The 14,458-nt window shown below is 42.8% G+C and overlaps 4 protein-coding genes across 11 annotated transcripts in view; all 4 read right to left on the reverse strand.

Annotated features, from left to right (window-relative positions):
- Positions 1-1,259: 1,259 nt before the first annotated feature.
- On the reverse strand, positions 1,260-6,880 carry LOC104812792 (mediator of RNA polymerase II transcription subunit 33A-like). 2 transcript variants are annotated; one of them, XM_010540141.1, is made up of 11 exons: positions 5,917-6,880; positions 5,478-5,776; positions 5,276-5,367; positions 5,076-5,182; positions 4,634-4,875; positions 4,304-4,517; positions 4,116-4,230; positions 3,716-3,877; positions 2,938-3,607; positions 2,571-2,780; positions 1,260-2,477 (listed from the first exon to the last, which is right to left on the reverse strand). In XM_010540141.1, exons 1-11 carry the CDS (start codon positions 6,453-6,455, stop codon positions 1,366-1,368), a joined length of 3,762 nt encoding a protein of 1,253 aa, XP_010538443.1. In that variant the 5' UTR covers positions 6,456-6,880; the 3' UTR covers positions 1,260-1,365. The 2 variants fall into 2 exon arrangements, with proteins under 2 accessions (XP_010538443.1, XP_010538442.1); XM_010540140.1 differs by having other exon boundaries at positions 4,604-4,875.
- A 143-nt stretch (positions 6,881-7,023) lies between these two features.
- Positions 7,024-10,584, reverse strand: LOC104812791 (probable acetyl-CoA acetyltransferase, cytosolic 2). Of its 2 annotated transcripts, none has more exons than XM_010540138.1 (15): positions 10,543-10,584; positions 10,384-10,460; positions 9,936-10,034; positions 9,666-9,839; positions 9,466-9,571; positions 9,145-9,283; positions 8,903-8,980; positions 8,753-8,818; positions 8,554-8,639; positions 8,282-8,381; positions 8,078-8,188; positions 7,958-7,999; positions 7,780-7,866; positions 7,403-7,488; positions 7,024-7,275 (listed from the first exon to the last, which is right to left on the reverse strand). In XM_010540138.1, exons 2-15 carry the CDS (start codon positions 10,418-10,420, stop codon positions 7,242-7,244), a joined length of 1,245 nt encoding a protein of 414 aa, XP_010538440.1. In that variant the 5' UTR covers positions 10,421-10,460; positions 10,543-10,584; the 3' UTR covers positions 7,024-7,241. The 2 variants fall into 2 exon arrangements, with proteins under 2 accessions (XP_010538440.1, XP_010538441.1); XM_010540139.1 differs by having other exon boundaries at positions 7,384-7,488.
- Positions 10,585-10,736: 152 nt separating this feature from the next.
- On the reverse strand, positions 10,737-12,977 carry LOC104812794 (protein C2-DOMAIN ABA-RELATED 11). Of its 3 annotated transcripts, XM_010540145.2 has the most exons (5): positions 12,768-12,977; positions 12,491-12,542; positions 11,841-11,960; positions 11,578-11,673; positions 10,737-11,267 (listed from the first exon to the last, which is right to left on the reverse strand). In XM_010540145.2, the coding sequence occupies exons 3-5, from the start codon at positions 11,949-11,951 to the stop codon at positions 10,971-10,973; spliced, it is 504 nt and encodes a 167-aa protein (XP_010538447.1). In that variant the 5' UTR covers positions 11,952-11,960; positions 12,491-12,542; positions 12,768-12,977; the 3' UTR covers positions 10,737-10,970. The 3 variants fall into 3 exon arrangements, with proteins under 3 accessions (XP_010538447.1, XP_010538446.1, XP_010538445.1); XM_010540144.2 differs by having other exon boundaries at positions 12,491-12,976; XM_010540143.1 differs by lacking the exons at positions 12,491-12,542; positions 12,768-12,977 and adding an exon at positions 12,191-12,479.
- Positions 12,978-13,961: 984 nt separating this feature from the next.
- LOC104812796 (sister chromatid cohesion protein PDS5 homolog A-A-like) overlaps positions 13,962-14,458 on the reverse strand; it is an 11,261-nt gene continuing 10,764 nt past the window's right edge. For 3 of the 4 annotated variants that reach the window (XM_010540148.2, XM_010540149.2, XM_010540146.2), the window contains exon 33: positions 13,962-14,383. In XM_010540148.2, coding sequence (XP_010538450.1) covers positions 14,333-14,383 — 51 coding nt within the window. In that variant the 3' untranslated portion in view covers positions 13,962-14,332. The remainder of the gene's footprint in view (positions 14,384-14,458) is intronic. The other variant, XM_010540147.2, reaches the window with a different exon arrangement.

Here is a 14,458-nt window from a genome sequence, read left to right on the forward strand (position 1 = left end):
CGCTCATTTTTTGAGCGGTCGCTCATTTTATGAGCGGTCGCTTGTTTTTTCGCGTGTCAGAGGAAAATGAGCGACCCGCCCGAAAAATGAGCGACCGGAAGAAAAATGAGCGACCCGCTCATTTTATGAGCGGTCGCTTGTTTTTTCGCGTGTCAGAGGAAAATGAGCGACCCGCCCGAAAAATGAGCGACCAGAAGAAAAATGAGCGACCCGCCTGAAAAATGAGCGACCGCCCGAAATCAAAATCGGTCCAAAAAGGAAAAGCCCGTGTTTTGAGGAGAAGACCTAATTCTGAACATTCACAAAAAGGGGAGTTTGAGGAGAGAGAAAGGGGGGCTACACACTTTGGGGAAAAATCACCTTGGAGAGGAAGAAAAGAGGGATTTTGGAGATCAAGGAGGCTAGGAGAAGAAGAGGACCACCATTGAAGACCATCTTGAGCATTTCTTCTCCTTTTCCATGTTTCTTCATTTTGCTTTCTGTTTTGAAACCTTAGTTATGGAGTAGTGACTTTGTTGTGGGTGAGGGATCCCCACTTTTGTATGGACACCTATGCTTATCTATGATGCTTTTGAGTTTTCTTCCATTGGTTTGATGTTTTGTGCTTAATGCTATTGATTTGGTTGAAACCCTAATTGATATGACTGTAGAACACATTGATCATAGGGATATGGGAATGATGTTTGGAACCAAATGTCAAATGAGTGAGTTATTCACATTGGGAGATGGCTTAGCTTGCTTAGGGTTCATGATGGGATACATTAATGCATCTAGAGATCATTTGGATCATTGGGAAATGGGTGAATCGATTCTCTAGGTAGTGAGTTTAAGCTCGGGAGAGACAAGCTCTAGAGGAAGTGCTTGAAACCCCCAATTGGAAGATAAACCCATAGGTATTGTAGCATCACTAACCGTCCACGCGAATCTTGAGGGATCCCGAACCTACAGCGCCTTAAATCATCGTTTTATAAACCGTTAATTTTACTTGCTTTCTTGTATTCCGACACCTACTACAAACCACATTTTTACTTGACCACCTAATCTAGCTTAGAGAATAGACTAATACATCCTAGTCCTCGTGTTCGACCCCGGTACTACAACTACCGTATACTTGCGGATAGTGGTACGAATCGGGTATTAAATATAAGACTCGGTGCGTGCGCATCAGTTGTGTTCCGGGCTGTTGTATTATCTTCCATAGTCTCGAGGTTTTAGTTTCCGAACGATGTCCTGTTTCATTTCAGTTCAGTGAGTTCAGGTGAATACCTCAAAGCGATTGCTCGTATAAACATCATGTATGCAGTCCGTACAAGTACTGAGATCGATCAAAGTCTAAAAGGAAAAAAAATATATTAAAGAATTGAATCAATCGAATGGTGCAGTAGAGTTGAGGAGTTGGAAGAAGGAATGGAAGGCGGGAAGGCCAGCACGCTCGAGGAGAGAGAGGGCGAGGTGGGAGTCATGCCATGCACTGAGCGACCTGGCCAGCTTCTGCAGAGTGTGGAGCCTCACCGGCTGAACCCATGCGGGGGCTCTGGTCACGATCAGACCCACCACACAAGCCACATACGCCTTCCACATCGCACCGTCGCACCCAACCGACACCTTCCCTTCCACCACTCTCACCATGAACTCCATATGCGCCCCTATCATCCTCGACTTCCTCGTCTTTGACACTGAATAAGACGGCGGCTTCGGCCCCACCCCCCACACCATCGACCCCGCCACCACCACCATGTATGCCAGTGCGTATCCTTGCATTATCCTCCCTACTCTCCCTTCTTCCCCTTCTCCTCCTTCCCCTTCTCCTTCTCGGTTCCTCCATGTCAGCATCCATGTCGCCACTGTCTCCTGGTACAGTTCTTGCACCAGCCTCAGCCCTCCGGTCACTGCCATCAGGCTTGCCCCCAGCATTCCCACCTCCCTCGCCTTCTCTGCTGCGGCCCACAACGACTTCTCTCCTCCCCTTCTCGCCATCCATTTCACTGTTGCTTCCCCGGCTTTCTCCACCACCAGCCCTATTATCATGTTGTTCACGCATTCCACGTTCTGTATCGTCCGGCAGCTCCTTAGGTAGAGGAACCCTGGTGCTAATGTCGGAAATTTCCCTTGAGCTCCTAGGATGCTTCCCAGTAACCCGTGTATGCTCTTGTCCTTGTTCAGCATCGAAGTGGAGTTGCTCGAATATCTGAGGAATGACGTGAAACAGCTCCTTAGGATCTGAGACAGAGCTTCTTTGTTTTGTCTGAACACGGAACGAGAGCAGGCCACCACTATGAAATCGTGCCAACGGCGGACCTTCTGGGCCCAGAGAGAGCTGATTATGGGAATGCTCGGCCAAGCACAACCCGATGCACAGTTCTCCAAAGCAGGCCCGGCGACTGCATGGATGTATTCGAGGTTCTTGGTGAGTTTGAAAGTGATTGTCAAGCTGACAAGAGCTGCAACTGGCAATGGAAGCATTGCCTGTGAATCCTCTGCAACCAGAGAGGAAGAAGAAGGAAACATAACAAGTGAGAACCTCTTGATCAATGAATAGCAAGCAAATAAGAATCAAAGCTCAATCATACCAGAGGAGGAACATATCCGAGTGTTAACACCAGCAGTGGACAATACTTGCTTCATTTCAGATTCAACCGTAGGAAGGATGGCTGCTGGACTCGGCCAATCAGTTCCATTCATTGGAACGGGTTTCCAGATTCCACGTGTAACTTCTGCGGAGAAGTAACTAATGATAGCCGCTAGAGATGCCGGCAAGAAGTCCACAAGATCCCTTAAGCCTACAGGAACGCCACGTCAGAATTCAAAGTATTACGATACTCCACAACACAATATGCAACAATTTTCAGATATCCATTAGCAACATGAAGTGGAGCCAATCGCTACTGAACGAGAAAGGGATTACTGACAAATAAAAACAGATCATTTATGACTGACCAGTTGTCATGTCCCTGGATGAAAGCCTTCCATGGGTGCAAGCGCTTAAAATCGCTTCTAGGACATATGGGATGGCTTCTAAGACCTCCCAGGCCGGAAATGTAGGTTGTTGTTGAGCATCATCCTCGAGAACTACAGGTGATTCACTGATGCTGCTGCTGCCTGATAGTGTCGAAGAATTGCCAGAAGATGGCCCACCTTTTGACATCTTAGAGAAAATCATACTTAAGATCTTATTGGCAGTCTGATGAACAGGACTTGATGTGGACAGGCTAGACAGCGTTGAAGCAAGACAAGATTTGTTCTGACAATGCCAAGCCCGTAACTTGGGAAAGAAATCAATGTATACAGGCTTATCTGATGCACACTCAGACTGGTGGATGCTTGGGCAGTTTCCATCAGTGACAGGAGAATCATTTGATGAGATACGGTTATTGCGCAAGAGTAAAAGATACTCAAGGGAGAGCTCAACTCCAATTGGTCCACCAGCTAGGCACTGCTCCAGTGGAGGTTTATAGAATTTCCAAAGACGGAGAAGGAACAGAAATGCAGCAGAAAAGACCATGTAAACTGATGTCTCGTCGCCTGTTTTCAGTTTGTCAGTTGCTGCAGGAGCAAGAGATCCAAAAACCTCGCAGAGTGGCAATAAAGCCGCTGCAACCTCAGGAACCTACCAATCAGAAAACAGGATTATATCAGACGGACAGTGATACCAGAGGAAGAAGGTCTGTGACTACAAAATGTCGGTGAAACAATGTAAAATGATGGCATGACTTACGACACCATGTAATGAGAGAATGTGGACATTGTCGACGGAAGAGACTCCGAAAAGGATGGCACTTAGCATTGGCATGTCATCGATTAAGTGACTCTCTTGTCCACTATAACCAGGAGGTGCAGGCGGAGAGAGAAGCTTGACAATGAAATGCACCACATGTTCCTGACAAACAGAACACACGTCGTCTGGCTTCAGCAAACTCTCACTTCCAACAAAATCAAGATAGAAAAGTCTAATCTTTTTTCACTTCCGAAAGGTCAATCCTTCATCTATTATAGGATGAAAAAGAAAATCGGAATAATAAGAAAGAACTCCTCAAATCCACTTTTCTCTTTTAGTTACTAAAAGGAGAAAACCAACGGCACTGGATAAATGGACATCAATTCAGAGATATGTTTACCTGAATATTCCATCCATGGCTTAAAGATGCACCACAGAGAATCTTTGCTGCCATTGCTTTTTCCTGTGTGGATCCACCCAATGCAATTCGATACAACTTTTCTATCTCCGCTACACTTGATGCAAATAATGGGCAAAGAAAATTAACAACCCATTGAAGGAATCAGGTTGGAAACTTTTATTTTCTACCTTGAAGCAGGAGTGTTGATGAGCAGATTAACAAGAGGACCACTTAAAGCAGCGCCTTCCATGAATGCTAACCAGGGAGAACTCTGAGCAGATGTCACATCAGATGCTAGAGGTTGCAAAGTAGACAGGAAACCAGGCCAGAAGTAGGCTGAAGTATCGATGAGGTTTCTAGAAATGCAAGCTTCTACAATGAGGTGCCACATATTGCCACCACCTATACCAAAATGGTTATATAAAACATCAATGGATAGCAATTCAGGAGACAAGTTGATGGATTTATGCAACTGGAAGTGCCTGAACTTGGAAGGAAATAGATAAAACTTCCACCACCTGACCCATCTGCTTCACTCTTAGACTTGGAAATGAAACTAGCAGCCCTGGCCTGGGCACTGTTAGCTGCGTCAACTACTGATGCAGGTGGGCAAAGGAGACCAGAAAAGTTCCCCAGAAGCTGAAGAGAAGAATCCAGTCCATGCCTTCTGGAAGCCTGCTCCTTCTCAAGCAATCCCCTTCCATACCCAGTATCCACAAACCTCGGTATCATGGACTCATGGCATGAAAATGAAGGAAATCTGGTATCATCCCTCATAATGTTTGCAATGGCCAAGGGTATGCAGGTGGGCAAAGGAGACCAGAAAAGTTCCCCAGAAGCTGAAGAGAAGAATCCAGTCCATGCCTTCTGGAAGCCTGCTCCTTCTCAAGCAATCCCCTTCCATACCCAGTATCCACAAACCTCGGTATCATGGACTCATGGCATGAAAATGAAGGAAATCTGGTATCATCCCTCATAATGTTTGCAATGGCCAAGGGTACAATTGATAAAAGCACACAGAGCCGGGCTGCAAGATGGGGTATAGGACCCTCGAGCGGTTCACGCTCCTAGGGTAGAAACAATGTAAAGAAAAAAGGAGTGAGAATCAGTGCAGGACTTATGTGAAAGGAAGATATCATCACAGAATAAGCCATACATACTCTTTGCACAAGACGAAGGGCCGACAACCAAAGTTCAAGAAAAGTTTCTTGCCAGCTAGCTTGATTGATAACTTTGAGAGCATAAATCATCTCTGCATTAAGGAAATTGGCAACACCAAGATGGAGAAAAGGAAACGTTTTGTGTATAATATAGATGCATAAAGACAGAAAAATGGACATGGACGGGCCAAGTCAAAATTACCAGAAAGAATTGCAACAACTGATCGGACAGGGAGATGTCTACCATCCATAGCATGCTCCATGTAAATGTCAAAGGAAACCCAACAGGTGGATCGACCAGAAGCTGAACTGCCGGGACAGCCATAAACTAGCAACCCTATAAACTTGCGATTGTTTAACTGATACTCAAGTTCCATAACACTGAAAATATTGGCAGATATCTTTTTCAAGAATTGATTTGCCGGGTCTAGGGAGGCGGATTTCATTAGTCTGGCTTCAAGAGATTGCATTCCTTGGAGCAAGCCATCAAATTTCTGAGGCCTGGAGACAGAAGCATGAACAGATAGGTAGATAGTGGGAAGCTTCCACTTCATGTTGTGCCAACGTAGAACAAGATGAACAACATAAAACGACAACATGCATGCTTAGACAAAGGAAAGAGAAGAGGGAGAGAGAATTACAAGTTGAGGTAAACGAGCCGGAGTAAGACCTTGGCTTTCCTGGAATTGGTGACCTTGGCAAGTACCTCCAAAGCAGTGAAAGCGTTCTGGGCAAGCAGATTTTCAGTAGAGTCGATTTGGAGGAAATCCTCGAGGGCGGAATCGAGGAGGGAGGAAACGAGGGTGAAGAGGAAGAAGACGAAGGCACGTCCCAAATCCGTAATGGGGACGTTGAAGGAGTGAGAAAGGCGAAGAGCATCGTCGACGGAGCGAACCAGCCTGGCGGTGGAGGCGGCTGAGGAGGAGGAGAGGGCGTGGAGGGGGAGGAGGTGGAGGTAGAGACGGAAAGAGAGAGGGAGGGAGCGGCGGAGAGGGATGAGTCGGGAGGTGAGAAGGGAGAGGAGGTGGAGAGGACAGAGAGTTCCTGACGAGAGCGATTCGTCCATCCATTTCCAGATTGAAGGGTTCTTATCGGAGGAACTGCACACAATACCGACAGCCTCCGCCGCCGCCTCCATCGGAGACTGCACCGCCGGCTTCGGCCACCGACCCCTAATCATTAATCCGAAACAACAGTCTAAACCAAAGTATAAAGGAGAACGCTTTCAACCACCTACTTATATATGTTTTCTTAATATATGCATACATAGTTTGGTGCAAAGAGTCAAAACAGAGAGACAAGCTCTGGCTGTGGGGCCATAAAAACCTTCCATTTTCTCTGCGAATCTAATTGGTTGCCTAGAAAGTGAGAGAAAGCAAAGAATGTGGATTTTTCTCAGGAAGCCATTGATTCACCAGTTGCAGGAACTGATGGATCAAGGTCTGACCTTTCCCTCCACCCCTGTCTTCTTCCCACCTATTTTGCTTATTCTGCTCTGTAATCTTTCTTTTCCTCAGGAAAAAAAACTGGGTTTCTGTTATCAGTACGGGTAATTGGTTGCAAACTTCAGTTACTCGTGTGGTCAAGTGGGCAACTGTAAACGTTATTACAAAGTGACTGGATATCATCTCTCTTCTGGTTTCCTCTTTCCCATGTTGGATATGTACACGTTTGCTTAACGGCCGAAGCACAAACCAAAGGGGAATCAGTCAAATGGGCTTTTGACCCTTTTCTAAGAAGAGATGGAATTATCTGTTGCTTCACCTCAAAATGATGAGGGATTCTATTTCTACTCATTCACTCCCTTTTTCCATCTCACTGACATGAGATGAGTGTCTGGTCAGTTCCAATCATTCGTTACCATTTTATGACAACTTATATCAGCAATTCTTAACAGTCTTGCATTGAATTATTTGTGTGTGTATGCAGATAATCTCTTGGGTGTTCATCCTTAAGCATATTTGCTCTAGAGCGCCGAATATCCAATACGTGCACTTGGCCTGCACCCAAAAAAAAAAAACTTTGAACATCATTCACCTGACAAGATGAATATGCTTACATACTGTGTGATATCTAGAAGAAATCTAGCGAAACAAGCACAACCTTACCCAAATTTAGAGGGCTTACATGAGCTCGAGGACAAGTGCCGATGCTCCTCCCCCGCCATTGCATATTCCCGCCACTCCATACTTCCCCTTCTTCTGTCTTAGCACCTGTAAGGAAAGGACATCAGGTTTAACTTTTTTTGTTTTGTTTTAGGAACTGGAATCATAATCTTTAAGACAATATTTCAAAGGATTGGTCATCAAATGAACTTTGTAAAGCACTAGTTAGAGGGCACGAGCCCTGATAAAGAAAATAGGTGATTCCTTCGGTCCATACCCACTGGTTGAAGGCCATCATTCATTAACATGATTCTCATCTCTTGGAGCAGTCACATAAAAAAAAATACTTCAGATATAGAAATCATCAGATGGGGGAATGCATCCCATTGTTGGACTTACCCCTAATAATGTGACCAAGACACGAGCTCCACTGCATCCCAATGGATGTCCCAATGATACAGCTCCACCATGCACATTAACTCTTTCCTGTTTGACACAACACATGATCAGACACCATTGGACAGTGGAAACACCAAAATAAAGAACATTCAACTCCATAATCCAGTTCATGACTCACAGGATCTAGACCCAGCAGTTTTTGATTGGCAAGAGCTACCACCTGTAGGTGTGAGAGGTCAAAAACGTTTAAATTTTTGAATACCCATAAACTAAAAACGAAGAAAGCTAAGAGATTTACAGAGAAGGCTTCGTTTATTTCGTAGTAGTCAACTTGGGATGGATCTAAACCAGCACGAGATATGGCTTTTGGAATTGCTAGAGTGGGCGCTGTTGTGAAAAGCTCAGGTGCCTGCATTGCTGACTCACATTTGGTCAAACACTAAACTTTCTCGGAAGTTCCACAAAAACAGAGATACCGAGAAGCTTAAATTTCTCAAAGTACCTGAGCAGCATCAGCATATCCTCTAATCTTGGCGATAATATGCAGTCCAAGTTCAATAGCCTTCTCTCCGCTCACCAGCACTAATGCTGCTGCACCATCACTGTTCACAAAAGTAAAGCGGTGTCGATTACTGGCTGTTGGCAAGTAGACATGAATTGCTTAGATGAGTTATGACACAAAATTCAATGGTAAAACAGAACATATTCACTACTGCTGGTAGAACATCTGACGAATGCTTTACTGCACAAAGAACAGACAAGAAAGATGTGGACCTCATACTTGACGCATTGCCAGCAGTAACAGATCCACCATCCTCCTTAAAGCTCGGTCGAAGTTTCTTTAGCTTAGCAGCATCAAACTGGAATACGGGTCAGGGGACAAATTTGACATTGTAAATATAGATGACCGCTGACCATGATCTAAGTAAAGGCTATAGTCAAAGTTGAAACAAAAACCCATCTTGGCGTTTACCTTCCCTAAACCTTCATCCTTGTCAACAGCTACTGAAGGCCTTCCTCTTCCCATAGAAACTTCAACCTGCATATACGAGCTAACAAAAATTTTCTAGCACAATCACAAAAAGTGTGAACTTCAAAGAACACAGGAGAAGCCAAAGCACACCGGGACAACTTCCCAAGCAAACAAACCGGCTTCTTGAGCTGCGACACCACGCTCAAAGCTCTGGATAGCATAAGCATCCTATGAAAAAAAAATCATTTTTATCGTCAGAGAAAGTTGTCAACAGCAGCGAAGAAAAAAAAAAAGCTTGATATGACTACCAGAAAACACTATGAGCAATCAATACACGGTAGAAACAATAATAAGCTACAAGTGCAGCTCAGGGATGGATAATGGGCAGCGACCTGTTCTTCTCTTGTAATCCCGTGCCGATCAGCACATATTTCAGCACAAACTCCCATTCCAAAATCATTATACACGTCCCAGAGGCCATCTTTTAGCAGACCATCAACAATGGTATCATGGCCTAAGCGCAAACCCTTTCTGCTCCGAAATACCAAAAAGAAAAGATTAAACAAGAAAGCTCCTGAAATGAGCATACAAATGAATCTGCAAAGCCTGTTGAGGTATTTTCTTTTTGAATACGAGAATGTAAAGATTATACAACCTTTCCTGCAAGTGTCTTCCACTTTTCAATTTCAAGTAAGAAAAAGAAAATTGCTTACCTTGCTTCTGTGAGATACTTAGGTGCATTTGACATGCTCTCCATTCCACCGGCCACCACAACATCATTCAAGCCAAGTTGGATACTTTGAGCCGCTATCATTACCGCTGTGAGTTCACAGGTGAAGAAGCTAAATCAGAGATCAATACACTTGTTAGAATGATTATAGAGAAGGGTAGACTTTGATTTAAGGGAACATGCCTTTCATTCCGGATGCACAAACTTTGTTCACAGTGGTGCAGATCACTGAATGAGGAATTCTGGCGCCAAGGGCAGCCTGCCTTGCTGGTGCTTGGCCTAGATTGGCGCTTAAGACATTGCCAAAGAAGACTTCTTCCACAAGCGAAGGATCCACATTCGCCCTTCTTAGAGCACCTTTGAGTAGAGTATGAAGTAATTAGAAAAAAACTAACAATCAGAATCAAAACTCGACTTAATGGAGATGGAAGATGAGAAATAGCAGAGAATTACATTCAATGGCTATGGATCCAAGTTTTATGGCAGTCAATGATGAAAGGGAACCAAGGAAGCCGCCCATAGGCGTCCTTGACATTCCAACAACACAAACATCTGGACTAAGCAAAAAATAAGATGTAATTAGCAACTCCTAAAGCTGAAAAGAAGGGAAAGAACCCAAAATTTGCAAGCAAAATCCATGAAAATGGCGATGCGAATCGATATAAATAAAGGACCAAGCTTTTCTCAATTACAGGAAACACCAAATTGCAAACAACGCCCTAGAATTGGCGCTGTAGAACCCAGAAACAAAAATCATAAAGCGGCTAAACTGTAGATTTTTCGATTAACCATCTAGAATGTGCCTGAGCTCCTGATTTTGGTCGGGAGACCAGTTTAGAAGTGGTAGGAAAAGGTGGAAGGGACTCATAAGGAAGAAGAAGAAGAAGAAGAAAGGAAGGACCTCGAGGCTGTACGGAATCTGAGACAGATAAAGCCATGAAAGACGCTCAAAAAATAATCCGTCGAAGAATCCACGGCCTGAGAAATTCAGAAAGAAACGTTCAGAATCAGACAATTTAAACAAAAAAGATCGCAACTTTAGAGTTGGGCAACACATAACCTTCCGGTTCTATCGCAAGCTAGATATGATATGGAGCGGTTTGGGGGTTTTTTTTTTTTTTTTTTTTTTTTTTTTTTTTTTTGCGCTGCGTGGGGAAAGAGATCAAAGTCGATGCCTTTGATGAGGAAAGTCGGAGAGGATAAATACTCAGTGACGTAAGGCCATGGCAATGGCGGCCCTGCCTCGATAAACGCAAAACGCAAAACGGGGAACGCGTCCTTGACTCCTTATGATAGCATCTTGTATCTTGACACAAATTTACAATTTATCTACCCAGGGAAATTTTTTGTTTCTCGGAGCAACACAACAGAAGCAAAGTTCAAAGCCTTCACTTTCGCTTGGAACAAGACATAACCAAACTACAGAGATTACTCTAGAAACGATTCCTAACTCGTTCCTATGACTCGGTAAACGATCCATGGTAGGAGCTATTGCGAAGGCTGAGCAGATGGATCTATGAACTTGATCTTCAGCTCTATCTCACCAGACTCCACTGCACATAGCCTCAACCATACACTCTGCACTACCTCCCCATTTACGCAACTGATGGCACTCTCCCGAGAAACACAGTTGTCTGAATCTGGTAAGACCTTTCTAAGCGTTGTCTCACCCGAGGAGACACGAATTATGTGCCTCAGTCTTGAAACAGAGATGATCGGTTGAAGGCTGAGATGGGCATGACCCATCTTGTCATCTGCCTTGAATCGGTCTTTATCGAACACTTCCTGCATCAAAACCCGTTTTTTTTTTTGTGCGGAATGTTAATACAGAGCAAGGTTGCAGGTGCAACAATGTGCAGGTGAATAAGCAACACATAAATGACGAGTTAATGCAACAATGAAATAAGATTCCAGAAAGCAGGAAGCCTTGTTAGCACCAAAGCAAAGAGACGAGCTTCTCTAATTTGTTTCTCAATTTGCTGAAGGAAAGAATCCAAATCCACAAGCAGTTTGTTGTCCAAACATTATTGTGCCAATAAGGTTGAAGGTCCAGACAGATGAAATGGAAAAATAAGAGCAATGCAATGAAACGAACCAGAGAGAGAAGAGCAGCGGGATCTGTGAGGGTAAAACTCAATTCTTCGTTCCAGACAGGATTGAGGCAATTGTTGATCACTTTGGTCTTGGCTGACTGGTTAAGAAAACGGTAGAACATCAAGGGACAGCAACAGAGGAAAGATATGATGAAAAACATAAGTAACTATACCATAGTTCGTTCATGAAGTGCTGCAGATAACAGACCATAAAACGCACCACAAAGCACAGTGAACATCAATGGTGATTTCATTTAGGACCAACCTGATTGCCCAGTTTGACAATGACATAAGGATCGCTAGTCTTGAAATCTCGGATTGCCAGTTTTTTCCCTTGAACTACAGTCACCCTGAGCAGTCCTAGCGGCTCGGCCATCTTAAGACACTACAAAAAGGAACCAACTTTTTTTTTAAGGAATCATCAAGAACTGCTAAAGCAGATGGCTAATTTCGCAGGTTGGTACTTGAGTTTTCACACACTTTGAACATATCTGGCTATGAACCACGGATTCACATTCTACCAAAGAGCTAGGCAGCTGTATTTATTCAGATAATAAATCGAATTTCACAGCAGAACCACAGAAAGGAAAAAGGCAAGAAAGGAAGCAAGCATACAAGTAGCCTGTCACTGAAAAGATTGAAGAAGGCGTCAAACAAGAATGGAAATGATAAACCCAACCCAGATTTCCAGGCAAAATTCATTTTCCTGCGATGTTAGTAAGTTCTGCTTCGTGTTTTGCTCCCAAGTTCACAGAAAAATTTGGGAAATGAAATACATAATCCGAGTTTTCCATCCAAAAGCTAATGCGGAGTTGAAGCAACCTATAGGGTATGAAATGCGGCCAATCCACAGATATGTACGATGATTTGTCCACTTCCTTGCACACAAACACGCACAAAGAGAGAGAGAGAGACCTTATAGCTGCATATGAAAATCACAACTTGGTAAAGAGAGAAGCAAACGAATCTGCAGAAAACGGGAACGGATGAAAAAGACTCGAACTTTTTGCTTCCGGCAACCGATATTACGAGTTTCTCGAACAAACCAAAAAAACCCTAACAATGAGTGAAGCGCCCAACAAAAAAAGAATCTGCAAATCCTCTGATGGGTACCAACTGAAAGGGAGGTTCCACTGAGAAAATTGCTAACTTTAGAAAGGAAAAAAAAAAACACAAAAAACAAAAAACCGACAGAGGAGCGAGCTGTCAACTCGAAATCCAACTCCAACAGCGAGAGAAACAGAACCGAAATGTAAGAAAATCCGGGCTTCTTGGCGAATGGACAAACGATCTTCTTATTAGTTACTTTGATTCATACGGAGGAGGAGATATTTTATTGAATCGAATTGAAAGGCAATGAAATCCGATGGGATAATACGGAAAAAGAAATCGTATTGTAGGAGAAATGGACCTTTTGGTTTTATTAATTAACCTCAATTTTCTTGTGACTTCTGCTTAAAAGAACGCGTTTGTCCAATTTGCTGACCCTATATGCATTTTCGGCTTTAGTTATTTCAGTAAAAACTATAATCATTTGATTTTTATATAAATTTTGGATCGTTTCGATTTTGCTTTGATTCGGTGCGGTTTAGATTCAATTTTTTTTAAATAAAAACTCATATTTTTAAGAAATTTTCGATTTTTTAAGTTCAGTTTTAGTTTTTTCAAGTTTAGAGAAGTAATAATCGTTTGGTTTTTATGGTTTTTAAGTAGAATTCCGTTCGACTACGTTGTATCTTATTCTAATAACAAAAATAGTCACCCCTAATTTTACTTGGGACAGTGAGGAGAGGAGATTCACATATGTGTTCTGGTTAGCATTTATCAATCATAATATTCCACAGCGTAGCTTCGACGCTAATCCAATAGTAATCGGCCTAAATTAGGCAACCTAATCATGATTATTATTGTTTAATCCGTGTTTCAAGACGTTAAAAATGTGGCTCCTGTGTTCGAATTCAACAATGGCCTCCCACCAAACTCTATTTTCTTGACCTGTCTGCATGGAACACATTTAACCAAGAAACCTCCTATGAAGAATTCACGGCTGCATAAATAATAGGGCTAATAATTTTTAAAAAATAATATTCCATATTTTAAAATTTTTAAAAGGTTAAAAAATCTATAAATTCAGGTACCTTAAACCTCTAATTATCTAAAGAAACCCTTTTTTTTTTCCCATGGATAGATTTTTCTACATCCACATCATGTAGCTGTAGCACTAATAGTCAAAACGCGTTTTAATATATTATTATGATTTTATTTGTATTTCAACCAAACCTATACTCGACTCACCTGTGTTCAGTCCACCACCAAGTATCAATCAGCAAATAGAATTCATGAACCATCATCATCAGCATCAACAAACAACAACTATAATACAAGATGTCTGCTGATTCGAACAAAAGGTATCATGATAAGAAATCAATGTCAGGTACAAAGGGCAATGAAAATGAAACATCCTGCAAAAAAGAAAGAAACAAGACAGGAACTAACAAGTACAACACACCCATCATGTACATGTGGTTCCCTAACTTCTGCACTAGTAATTTATTCCTTCCAAATCCATTCACGATGGTTAGTAACCTAACATATACGACACCCACATATACAGCTCATTCCTTCTACACCTCTCTCTCTCTCTCAGCTACTGCTCTTTTCCATATTCCAACCGCCTATTCTTCCTTCCAAAGACAAACAACAGCATTTTGTCAATCTCTTCTACAATATCCCCTCATCAACTTTAATTCCATACCTCTATGTTGCTTTCCTCGAGTTTGCTTTACACGCTTTAAGTTTCCATGCACCCTGCAAGCATTTAAAAAGAGCAACCAGCCATCAGAATCCATGAACCCCCTCTCTCTCTCTCTCTCTCTCTCTCCC

Source organism: Tarenaya hassleriana, unplaced genomic scaffold (genome assembly GCF_000463585.1).
Source record: "Tarenaya hassleriana unplaced genomic scaffold, ASM46358v1 Cleome2, whole genome shotgun sequence".
Taxonomy (NCBI): Eukaryota; Viridiplantae; Streptophyta; class Magnoliopsida; order Brassicales; family Cleomaceae; genus Tarenaya; species Tarenaya hassleriana.

Bases quoted from the DNA above. Each gene is read 5' to 3' on its own strand.
- LOC104812794 (XM_010540143.1), bottom strand. From the start codon at position 12,277: ATGAATTTTGCCTGGAAATCTGGGTTGGGTTTATCATTTCCATTCTTG. The intron at 11,961-12,190 runs GTATGCTTGCTT...TCCTTTTTGTAG, and splicing joins TTTTCAGTGACAGGCTACTT to TGTCTTAAGATGGCCGAGCC. The intron at 11,268-11,577 runs GTTCGTTTCATT...GTTTTGATGCAG, and splicing joins CCGCTGCTCTTCTCTCTCTG to GAAGTGTTCGATAAAGACCG.
- LOC104812792 (XM_010540140.1), bottom strand. From the start codon at position 6,455: ATGATTAGGGGTCGGTGGCCGAAGCCGGCGGTGCAGTCTCCGATGGAG. The intron at 5,777-5,916 runs GTAATTCTCTCT...TTCTGTCTCCAG, and splicing joins CGGCTCGTTTACCTCAACTT to GCCTCAGAAATTTGATGGCT. The intron at 4,876-5,075 runs ATTTCCTTCATT...GGATGATACCAG, and splicing joins ATTATGAGGGATGATACCAG to ATTTCCTTCATTTTCATGCC.
- LOC104812791 (XM_010540138.1), bottom strand. From the start codon at position 10,420: ATGGCTTTATCTGTCTCAGATTCCGTACAGCCTCGAG. The intron at 8,819-8,902 runs GTGTGCTTTGGC...TCGTATATGCAG, and splicing joins TTGCTTGGGAAGTTGTCCCG to GTTGAAGTTTCTATGGGAAG. The intron at 8,640-8,752 runs GTAAACGCCAAG...CCCGTATTCCAG, and splicing joins AGGATGAAGGTTTAGGGAAG to TTTGATGCTGCTAAGCTAAA.